Source organism: Anabas testudineus, chromosome 17 (assembly GCF_900324465.2).
Source record: "Anabas testudineus chromosome 17, fAnaTes1.2, whole genome shotgun sequence".
In the NCBI taxonomy this organism is placed as follows: Eukaryota; Metazoa; Chordata; class Actinopteri; order Anabantiformes; family Anabantidae; genus Anabas; species Anabas testudineus.
In genome coordinates this window covers 18,362,908-18,375,003 of record NC_046626.1, presented here as the reverse complement: position 1 = coordinate 18,375,003, position 12,096 = coordinate 18,362,908, and the positions used below count along the sequence as shown (strand labels likewise).

The 12,096-nt window shown below is 42.7% G+C and overlaps 1 protein-coding gene across 3 annotated transcripts in view; it reads left to right on the top strand.

Annotated features, from left to right (window-relative positions):
* Nucleotides 1-11,572, top strand: part of zeb1a (zinc finger E-box binding homeobox 1a) — a 45,406-nt gene extending 33,834 nt beyond the window's left edge. For 2 of the 3 annotated variants that reach the window (XM_026374552.1, XM_026374554.1), the window contains exons 3-8: nt 5,106-5,255; nt 5,575-5,777; nt 5,931-6,057; nt 6,380-8,190; nt 8,414-8,594; nt 8,771-11,572. In XM_026374552.1, coding sequence (XP_026230337.1) covers nt 5,106-5,255; nt 5,575-5,777; nt 5,931-6,057; nt 6,380-8,190; nt 8,414-8,594; nt 8,771-9,480 — 3,182 coding nt within the window. In that variant the 3' untranslated portion in view covers nt 9,481-11,572. The remainder of the gene's footprint in view (nt 1-5,105; nt 5,256-5,574; nt 5,778-5,930; nt 6,058-6,379; nt 8,191-8,413; nt 8,595-8,770) is intronic. The other variant, XM_026374553.1, reaches the window with a different exon arrangement.
* Nucleotides 11,573-12,096: the final 524 nt, after the last annotated feature.

The window sequence follows — 12,096 nt, the reverse complement described above, 5'->3', positions numbered from 1 at the left end:
TCTTTCACTTGTTTTTCTCCGTCTCTGAGCTCTCTCCTTTTTCTCCTGTGTACCTGCTATTTCTCTATAGCCACTAATCCCTTTTCATCTCTTTGTATTCTTCTACCTCTCTTGCTTCTCGCCATTTGTTATGACTCTTTTTAGTTCGTCTTTTCCAGCTACAGATATCATTTGAAAGCCTCTCCTTAGTGTTTAAAAGGTTGTGCTCTGCTCGCTTTGGATGTTAGCAGCCTCAACTATCCAAAGAAGATTTGCCTAGTTTGTTGTTGTTCAGTAAATCACTTTATTTATTTGGACAAACAAACGTCTCTAACTTTTCTAGGCCTCATCCTCCCCCATGCTCTTGCAGGTCAGCTGCAGCTATTAGAGCCTGACGTAGTCATATCCTCTGTATATTATTGGCAGACAGGAAACTGCTCACACTACAGAACTGCTGAACATACTTTGTATTTGAGGTAATGTAAGAAACGCTGTCACCACTACATATATTTTTCCAACTGCAAATGTTCAACTCAGTCTTGGCCCCAATTCATACAAATGCAACTTTATGCTGAAAGTGGCATTGTCACTTTGTTCTACTGCATTTGTAAACACAGATGATGACTACACAATTAAAATATTTCTGATCTACCATCTGATAACTGACACTGCAAAATGAGCATCATCCAGTTGTGTAAGAAGAGTTGCAGCAAATTTGTACATGATCATGTCTATACTGTGATGAAACATCATCCTGACAGGACTGGTCTCTTTTAAGATGACAGTGAATGAGGGACAGACCCTGCAGGTTTGGTCTTTTTGTTGAGCCCTGCTCTAACCACCAGGCTTACACATCCATCAATTGCTTGAACCCACAATATTTCTAGATTACTTTTTATTGGATACTGAATTTATGTAGAGATTTTGGCCTCCATATGAATCAGCTTCTGAACTCCACTATCAGTGCTGGGACTGCAGGTTGTAGCTGTGTCAGCGGGTCAACAAACCTGCTGACCAGTTAAACCCTGTTTTTAAGTTTGCCTTTACTAGACATCTGTGCTTTTGATAAGAAAGCTGTTCTTTGTTGGTGCCACAAGGATTTTTATTGTTTACTGATGGTTGTAGCACTTTAAATTGTAAAGTTGTGATGCAGTAGTAAAATATGCAGTGCTGAGCAGAGCAAAATAATTCATTATCGGAGTAGTTTTCAGTCCTTAAACTTTACTACCAGTTGATTTTCATGAGAGGATGATGTAGCATGGTAAACAGTGTGTGTGTTATTCTGCCACATGTTCGGAAAACAGAAGTGTGCAGAAGGTGTAGTCTGGACGGGGGAAGTCTGATCTTTTGGGGGTATTTAAGTTGTCGAGTCTCGGTACAAGAGTGTAACAGTGTGCTTGACTTGAGACATGCTTCTGTGCCGTTATCTGTTTTTCATCCCCACCTGCCGTAGATATGGACATGTTCAGTCCTTTAGAAAAACATTAACAAACCAGGAAGGAGAAATGTTTTTAGTGTGTGTGTGGAAGAGCTCTGACCGTGCTAAAGGGAAGTCATGGAAAAGTCATGAAACGTTGCAGCAGTGTGGAGCCACGGAGGAAGCCCATCAAAGAGTTGACGTGATATTTTTGGATTGTCTGACTTTCACTCCTTTATTTTCTCCCCCGTCTGAGGCGAGAGGAGAAAGCAGGGAGAGCAGCTGGTGTTGAATTGGCCCTCTGGTGAGAGATTAGAGTCTGTTACTCCCCCTGCAGTCTGGGCCGCACTGCAGCTCCAATCCATCCTGCCTTATAAATTCACCACGGACTCACAGTGACAGGTTCTGGCAAGGTAGAGGAGTGCAGTGTGTGTGTGTGTGTATTCTCGTGAAAATCTTGGCAAATGTGTGTGCGCCACATGATTTCCTGTTTTCATTCCATCATGATATTCCACATGTGTGTTGCAGGGTCCTTGTCGCCGTAACTGCATGTTTTTCATATATATATGAGGCATCAAGTGTAATTGTAGAGTGTGGTGGGAAAATATGCAGAGGTATATAGGAGCAAGAGGAAGAAGGGTCAGAAGTGATGGAGAGAATAAAACAGTCAAGTGAAGGAGGGAGTGAGATGGGGTAGAGGCAAAGAGGCAGGGGAGGGAATTGGAGAAAAGTGATGCAGCAACAGATAAAGGTAGAGATTTGAGGAGAAAATGGAGAGAAAGAAAAATTGTATTGAGTTAAATGAATGTGTGTGAGGAACTGGAGGAAGCAGCTAAAACAGTGCATGACTGATAAAGGGAAGTAAATTAAGCAGGAGAGCGGTGTAGAGAAGTTAACGAACATAAAGGTGCACACGCTATAAAACGTCTAATCGTGAGAACATCTCCGACTCCGTGTTACTTCTTTCAAGTTGTTTTCATAAGGATCTCCATTCATGGAAGGATGTGCCTCAACAACATAACTGGCATCACTGTGGGTGTACTGCAATAATAAGGTGTTTCAGGTGTCAATACCAGCTAAATGTGGACGGTAGACCAGATTTCAAAATCAAGTTTGCATGTTGCTTCACCTTCTGATGTTGGACTTGCTCTCTTTGTTACTTCTCTCTTTAATTCTGCAATGATTTGATGAAAGCGACTGGAAAAATGATTAAGTATGCATTCATTCACATTTTTATTAGTTGATTTTCTGTGTAAAGTTACGCATTAAAACATTTAGATAGAAACCTGTTTAAAAAGAAAAGTAGGACAAAGATGAGACAAAAGAAAGAAAGGTAGAGAAGAGGGGGTAGATAATAGGGAGCAAGGAAGGACTACTGTAGGAGGTGGATAAGGAAAAACAGCATGAAATGTAGATGAGTCTGTCTGAGGGGGAAAAAGATTTAGAAAGCTTTTGGATGAGATCATGGGAAGCAAAGATCTATGTGTTTAAAATGAGGTTTCACAGTGCTCTTCTTGGGCCCGCCTCTGTTTTCATGAAGACACACACACAATAAAACACACATGCAGCTGCACCTGTCCCTGACAAGGCCAGCAGGAAGAGGCGTGGTGTTTGGCACCCATCCTGCCTACATTTTATAATGTTGAGCTCTAGAGCAACGCTGGTCACAGTTTCACCTCTCTGCTTGTTCTTATCAATGTTTTACGCACAGACAGTGAAGTAACTTCTCTGCCCCAGTTTCTTTGCCGTTGTTAGTTTATAGCACCTGATATGTTCAAAGCGTGAGTAACAGATACTCACTAATGATAAGAACAGGGAGGAAGTTTACTCCTTTGAAAACACAGTTGCAAAGAACGTAGCACAGGCCGATCAAGAGCAAATCATTTCAAAGACAAAGACGACACATGCAGTGTTTCCATGCAGTTAAATAACATTAAAAGTCAGTTTCTTCCAGGAAGCTTACTTTTTAAATTACATTCTAGGGGTATGCAAATTTCTAATCAGCTTTTTATATGCATGTACTGTGTATGACAAGAAAATGCAGGCAGAGACACAAATTGTCTTCTTGTACTACCACAGGTAAATTAAGCAAACCAAGCAAAAAAGCTGCAACACTAACAAAATAATAATCACTGCAAACCATTTTTCCAAAATAGGGTCAGAGAACCAGGGGAGAAATATTGTTAATGAAATGCTGTATGAATGGAGCTTTACAGTAACCAGAAAACTCTGATTACTCACGTAACCTGGTTTCACTCAGTAACCATGTAAACCGATGCATTCAAACCTTCTGATGCAACACAAACAAAATAATAATCCATATAACTAATGATACCAGTGAATTAATTTCGCCTCAACTCTAAACCTGAAAATATCTGTAAATTGGAACTCGACCTGTTTTACAGGTTTAGTGGATTCTTTTAGAAATGTTTGTGAAAACATCTGTGGCTCTGTCTGTGGATGAGTCTGTCATCATGTAATCGATCACAAATGGAAGTATGACGTTAAAGATATTGCCTCAGTGTTCAGTTACCTCACATCAACATGCAGCGAAAATAATACCTGTGATCCTAAGCTGACATTTTTCAGTATATATTATATATCAGGGCTTATTTCTATCAGGGATTTAATACCCATCATCGCAAATCTCGATCCAGTTAAACAAACATACACCACAGAAGGCATCAAACGTGTGTTCCTCCTGCATCTAAAGATGTGCAGTCAGGCTCACTGGTGACTCTAATAAGTATGAACGTGAGTGTGAATGGTCCTCAAGTCAGTCATGTGATAGACTAGTCCAGGGTGTATCCTGTCTATCCCAATGACAGCTGGGATTAGCTCCTGTGTTCTTTAAGTAAAAGCTCTTAGGAGGGAGGAATAAATGGATTGATGGTCTGAACTTTGTGCTGTTTCAGGTATTACATAAACAGCTGTTTACTGTTCCCCTTTTAACTTCAGCATACTGAGTAATTTAACACTTGCAAAAGTCAGTTCAACAAGTTGTTTTAGTGGTGATTTGGATATTTGTGTCCTTTTGTTAAATATTTACAGAATGTCTTCTTAAATTCAAAATTGCATTGTTTACTCTCCTATTGACTTTTGAAATCAGGCAGATACATTAAAGCACCCAGACTTTCTCACAGCTCAGTTTTTAGTTTATTAAACTGATCTTTCAGACTATCAACAGTGGAGTAGTGTGTATATTTGAGAACACAATTTATCATCATAAATTTATCCGTTTATTTGTATTTGTTGAACAGAGGTCGTCACTCTATTCTCCAGGCTTTTATTTTTGTATAAAATGCAGATTGGGCAGAAACTTGAGATAAACATTTGTCTTTATTCAAGTGGAGCTTGATCCTCGCATGTAATTATTAAGAAGCCCTTTAGCACTCCCTAGTGCTGCAAAACAAAATAACATGCAACTGCTGATTCAGTAATTTAAGTTTAGTAGAGAGATTCTTGAAAACACAGCATCATCATCTGGAAATGGGAGGGTGTGGAAAAGCAGCATGTATGGAAAATCTAATCATCCAGGAAGTCAGTTTATTTTAATTCTTCTTTTTCTGTATTTCACCCACACACCCAGATCCTCATCACCACGACGTAGACTTCTTTTTAAAGAGAGACTTCACCTGTTATCCTGTTGCTTCATGTAACTTCACACTTCAGCTGAGAAATGATCAAATTGGTGCATGTGTGTTTTTAGTGAAGGAGGAGTGTGTATCAGAAGAAGAGGAGGCAGTAAAGGATGCTCTAGTGGAGGAGATTCTCCAGCAGGGAGACACAGCCATCATCTATCCTGAAGCCCCTGACGACGAGCAGAGTCCAGCAGAGACAGGAGGCGCTGATGAAAATGGTACCACAGGCGCACAAATACACACCTTGTGCATTTATGCATTCATGTGCTGATTACATTCACAGCTGTAGCAGAAATGTTTATTTCTGAATGGCCACTCCTCATATTGTTGTTTCACCAAGTAGTGAACATACTCACTTGTATTCTTCTCATTTCCAAAGCAGTAGATTCTCAAGCATAGGAAAGAAACAAATGCATTTGTAAGTTAAATTATAGAAGCAGCTGTGATCAATTTGCTCCAGAAAAGATTTAAGTGGCAATAATTGTTGTAAAGACTTGAGCGCCTCACACACACACACAAACCTTGTCTCTCCGACAGGCACCCCAGATTCCTTCTCCCAGTTGCACACTTGCCCCTATTGCTCCCGGGGCTACAAACGCAACGCCTCGCTGAAGGAGCACATCAAGTATCGCCACGAGACCAGCGAGGACAACTACAGCTGCTCGCACTGCAGCTACACCTTCACCTACCGCTCACAGCTGGAGAGGCACATGAGCCACCACAGGGGTTCCAGGGAGCAGGTAATTCCAGAGCCCAAGTGGACCTGTTTTGGGGTTAACTACTGTAGATTTGAGGCTCAAAATATCTTAATATACGGGAAGTCTTACATACATACTGATGTGGCTCCAGTTTCCCCATCATCTCATTTTAGTTTTTATTTTTTTCTGTCCCAGCGTCACGTTTCCCAGTCGACAACAGGATCAGGAGGAACAGGTGGACCTCGCAAATTCAAGTGCACCGAATGTTCCAAGGCCTTCAAATACAAGCACCACCTGAAGGAGCACCTACGCATTCACAGTGGTGAGCTGCTGCCCCGGCAACCAGCGTGCACACACACACACAAACACACACACACACACACACACACACACACACACACACACACAACCAGAGCCTGGCACAGACCAAACCTCTGTTCAAAACTTTAGATGCCATTCACATCTCATTTTAGTAACCGCTGTGAGCTGTAATCCTTATAGTTGGTTTCAAATCTACAAGCTCATCCTATTTGTACATCATTGGCCCATCAAGTGCACAATAACTTTTAGATCGTCCCAGTGTTAAATGCAAAGTGACTTATCTTGACTTTAACATGTTGTGTTTGTCTGTTTGCCCCATATAGGTGAGAAACCATATGAATGCTCAAACTGCAAGAAGCGATTTTCCCATTCAGGCTCCTACAGCTCCCACATCAGTAGTAAAAAGTGTGTGGGTGCAGCACCCCCCAATGGAGTCACTAGGGCTCCAATCAAGTCCCCCCCACCTACTTCACAGACCACGCCTGTTGTAATCGCTCCAGCTCGCACGGTTCTTAAAGAAAAGACTGAAAGTAAACCCCTCCAGGAGCAGCTACCCATCACGCAGATCAAATCTGAACCTGTGGAACATGAGTGCAAGCCTGTGATGGCGACGCCAGCAGCTTCAACTGGATCTAACGGAGTGGTGAATGGAGGAACTGCTCAGCCAGCTGCGCCCGCCGCAGCGCTGCCTCAGGGTGTGGCTATGGTCGTCCCCACAGTGGGCCTGATGTCGCCTATCAGCATCAATCTGAATGATTTGCAGAATGTGCTCAAGGTGGCCATGGATGGAAATGTGCTCAGGCAGGTGCTGGGCACAGCAAACGGGGTGGTGACGCAGGGGAAGCAGGGAATTGTGGTCCAGCAGCCACAGCAGCAGATTATTAGTCTGCCAGCCTTTGTGGATCACGACGGCACCACGAAAATCATTATCAACTACAGCATCGGCCCTGCAGCAGCCACCACTGCCACTACCCAGCCTGCATCGTTTGTTGTCAAAAACAATGCTCCTCTTTGCACTGTTACCACTGCTGCTGCAGCCCCCACGCCCACTAAAACAGATAAACCCCCAACCCCAGAGGTGACTGATCTTACCATTGTCAAGACAGAGCCAGAATCAGTGCCCGTTACAGGCAAAGAGACTACAGAAGCTACGCAGACAGAAATGGAAACTGTTAAGACTCCAAATGCTGAAACAGCTCAGATGCCAAAAGCCATCAGCACCAGTACATGTTTACTTTGTGACGACTGTCCCGACAACCTGGAGGCATTGCACCTCCTCCAGCATCGCAAAGCAGCCAATGGGGAAGCCGTCGACTCCGCCGCCCTGGACCCTTCATTTGCTGCATTGCTAAGTGAGGCAGGGGTGACGCTGGAGGAGCCGCCTGTGGACGACCTCCTCTCACTTCTTAAGACCTACTTTGCATCTAATGCCAACCCCAGTGAGGAAGAGCTATCGAAGATCTCAGAGTCCATCAGTATTCCTGTGGAAGTGGTCAAAAAGTGGTTTGCCAAGATGAACTCTGGTAAAAATGTAGGCAAACACTGCAGTGATGCTACAGGGGTTTCAAGAAAAACTGAAAACACGATTTCTATTTCAGAGGACGCCTCGAATCAGGAAGTAGAGGAGGAAGATGACAGCACCCAGGAAAGATCCAACAAAGCCTCTGAATCTAGAAGCGCTTCACCATCAGACTCCACATCAGCAGAGATCAACAGCGGGGACCTTGTCATTGTGAAAAGTGAGCCAGAAGACCCAGAGGCTCCAGACTCTCAGGCAGAGCCGCTCGACCTCTCCCTTCCTAAACATATCGCAGCGGCATTAGAAACTGAAAAAACTTTGCCTCCTGCCAAACAGCAGGAGCATCCTCTGAACCTGACCTGCCTGAGGAAGGAGCAGCTGGAGGGGAGGACGATCTACGTCACCACGCCTCAGACCGGAAGACCTGTCAACATTGTCACTGCCGCACAGCTGCCCACATTAGTGGCTATCGCTGGTCAGGGCACAGTGGGCTGTCTCAGCACCATCAACACCACAACAAAGCGAACCATCCTGATTCCCCAGCTCACCTACACCTACGCCACTACAACCGGAAACGCCACGGGAGCAAAGACTGTCGTACTTAACGGCCATAAGGTTTGTATTCAACATGTTTCACTACTAAGTTCATATCAACTTTAGCATCACTGCCAGGTAGCCGGATGTCCTGTGAAAGTTATGATAAAAAAACGCCTAAACCCTGGTTATTATATTACTTGACAGTGTTTTATACACTGTCAAGTTGTATAAAAGATTTGTTTTATGCAACATAAGTGCGTGTAAATGCAGTGAATGACATTTTGTTTTTGTTATTATACAGCAGGAGAAGCGTCAGGACAGCAGCTCTGATGGCGTGTCGGCGGTGGAGGAGCAGAACGACTCAGATTCAGCCACGCTGATGAAGAAAAGACGGATGGAAAACGGCGTCTACCCCTGTGATCTCTGCTCCAAAGTCTTCCAGAAAGGCAGCTCCCTGCTCAGGCACAAATATGAGCACACAGGTACATTTCCAAATCTGTACTGACCAATATGATTTTACATCTTGTCAATCTAATACAGATCCCCTCCCGCTTCATATGTTCTAGTTGTTGGATGTAGTTTTTACTGCTCCTTGAAGTTTCAGTTGTTTTTTTTTTGTTATGTATTAACCAACTTCTAACTCTTGTTTAATCTGCAGGAAAGCGGCCCCACGAGTGCAACGTCTGCAAGAAGGCCTTCAAACACAAACACCACCTGATTGAACACTCGAGGCTGCACTCTGGTGAGAAACCCTACCAGTGCGACAAGTGTGGGAAGCGCTTCTCTCACTCCGGCTCGTACTCCCAGCACATGAATCACCGCTACTCCTACTGCAAGAAGGACGGTTCAAACTCGGGCTCGAGTCCGGGCTCTGGTCCTCGCAGGGTTCAGTCGGAGCTTGGCAGCTCCGATACTGGACCGCCGTCAGACAGCCGAACCACTACTCCACCCTCCCAACTGGACTCTGATGAGAGGGACAGTGAGGAAGAGGAGGATGATGACGAGGCCATTTGCATGGACGACATCCGTGTTGTACAGGTGGACGATGGCGAGTGTGAGATCTACGAGGGCAATTTTGATGATGACGACGAGGACGAAGAGGAGATGGCGGAGGCAGAGACGACAAGAGAAGAAGAGGTGGGAACAGATAACGCGGATGACGAGGTTGTGTGTGATGTCATGGAGGTCGAGGTTGGGGATGATCACATGGAGGACGAAGAGGTGGAAGAAAGAACCGAAGAAACTGAGGAAGAAGCAGGTGGAGAAACAGAAGAGACGGCAGATTGTGATGCAAATACGGACAAAAGCATCAGCGAGGGGACAGACAGCAACGAACCGACAGAGGAACTGGTGACAAACACCAAATAAACCAGAAGGAAAAGCTCTTCAGGACAGCTCAACGTGTTGGTCATTGAAGCCGAGACCGCATCTCGCCATCAGAAGAAAGTCATGGCGGTTGCCTGATTTTAACGGTCCACTACTGTGTACAAAATCCAGGTGTGCCTGAACTTGAAAAAAGAAAAGAAAAACAAACCAGTGACTTTTTTTTCTTGTGGAAATTAAATATCAGTGTTGAAATTGTTTATAGAAGTACAGATTTTAAAGCAAAACTCACCAATCAACTTGTTAGACTCGTTACTGAGACATCCCAGGTTGTTTTGTTTGTTTTTATTTTGTCAGTGTTACTAATCTTGTTCTTGCTTGAAACATTTTAACCTGTAAAGATGAGAAAGATTTCTATACCTTTTTATTGCCAATGAAGTTTCCTAAATCAGTATTTTGTTGAGTTATACGAACAAAAACCTCTGCACTACAGTATTCCTGGTTTACCTATGGATACATGCCTCATGCATTGTATGCCCTTCAGTGTTATGTACGTACACTAGCTAGCAAGATGTTGTTGTGTTAGTGTTTGTCTTTGCTAGCTGGCATTACTTTTGTTTTCAGTTTGACTGTTAGCCTTAAGGAAAACAAAGTATTCTTGGGAAGGGATCTGGGTGGGATGGGGAGTCCGGGATGACAACGTGGCTTCTGTTCGCCATAACCAAATTTGTCCTATCAGGGAACGTAGAGTCACAACCTCAAAGCCAGCATCAGGCGCCTGTGTTCTGCTACCCAGCCAGGTCTGAACAGGTGTAGCCTGCAGGTGAAGGTTCAAAAGCAGGCTCCACCCACCCGCCTCCGCTGTGGTTCCGAAACACACGCACCAATTCCTACCAAGCTTCTCCTTCTTTGGATCGACTTTAGTTCTCAGTCAGTGTTTCAGTGTTATTAGCTTACGTATGAAGTCATACTGTATGTGAAGGAACGGGGCTGCTTCCTGCTCCACCCCAATGCCTCCAGCCTTATGCAAGACCTGTGTGCTGTTAAAAGTGCCATTGAACAGTATTATCATTTCTTCTTCACACATGTAGCCAGTATTATGTCCCTCTGTTACTAACACAAGACCCATATCGACTAATGTTTGTTTACCTGCACAGAACAGCAGCACATTGTCACAGTTATTTGAAGAGAGCTCCTGGGAAACCCCCTGAAAAATATTTGAGACTTTTAACTTTGAGTGTTTGAACCACACATGAAAACTGGGCAACAGTATTAGAGGTGCAACTCAAACTCCTGTTATTCTACTTACTAACAAATTAAAAATTTATAAGAAAATAATTATCTTATCTCTATTAACACTTAAGCAACAGTATGAGCGGGCTTTATGGGTGAAAACGTCGCAGAAATGAATTCTTTGAAAATTGAATAAATGTGTGAGCACTGTGTTTGAAAAGCACTGAAATACAGACCAGACTGAGCTCACCTGTGGATGATAAATGCTTTGTAACCTTCAGATTAGTTTCCTGATGATAAGAAAGTGAATGCACATCGAAACATTTGAGCCTGAAACATCCACCAACGTGCAGGTTGACTCAGAGGGGAAATAAAAACCAGGATTTTAATACAACAGGAAATGTAGTCCGACTTGTGCACTTGTTTTCAGAGTAAGACTAGACATGTGACAGCTGCCGCGCACTTCACTTCAGGTAACAAACATTAACGAATGTGGTCAAAGTGTTTTCAGTTGGTTTACTGAACAGTGTTTATAAGTATTAGTCTGTTTTCATTTTTAATTTTATTGTTTTTGTTCTGTACGTGTGTCCTTTTATTTTCAACAATGGCAGTATTAGAACCCTTTTCACAGATGAAAAATAAGTGTACCTGTTTAGTTTTTAGAAGACTTTTTTATATTTATGTGTCTTATTTTTATATTTTCTTTTATGGTTATTTATTACACATTGTAGTGTACATTACTGTAGTTTGAATTGATACAATAATATATTTTAGTATGAAAAATAATCTCAAGACAAACAACCAAAAAAAAAAAAAAAAATCCCATAATGTGGTTCTGGGAGATAAGATGATAAAAGATAAAACATGTATTCTGTAAACATGAATTCTGTTTTAAGCTAAAAAATAAAATAAAAAAAAAGACAGGAATGAATTGAAAAATAGAAACTGTTACATGTGCATCCGCTCTTTACGTCGTAATGAAGCTACTGAATTCTAAACTCTGTGATTTTAAAAGCATGAAGCGTCGCCGTTTTAATGAAGGATCCTTATGAAGACGTTACTCCTCCCTTTTTATTTCGAAGCCAAATTTAGATTGTCCCATGTCCCATTTTCTGTTCTGTGCCAACTCGTTCCATCGTACTGTCAAAGGCTGCATAATGTTTGTCCTTTACACACCCTTTGTAAATCCACTGTCTTTTTGTATTGTTTTTATTTTAGTTTTGCTCCATTTTTATGACTCCCCATCACAATAAAATATAAGACAGCAGGACTGAGTTGCTTGTTTTACTTCATCTTTCTGCTTTGTCAACCACAATAATAAATGTGAGAACTTACTCTACAGATTATTTCAGAGGACACTTTCTAAGACTTCTTTTGTACACACACACACACACACACACACACACACACACACACACACACACACGG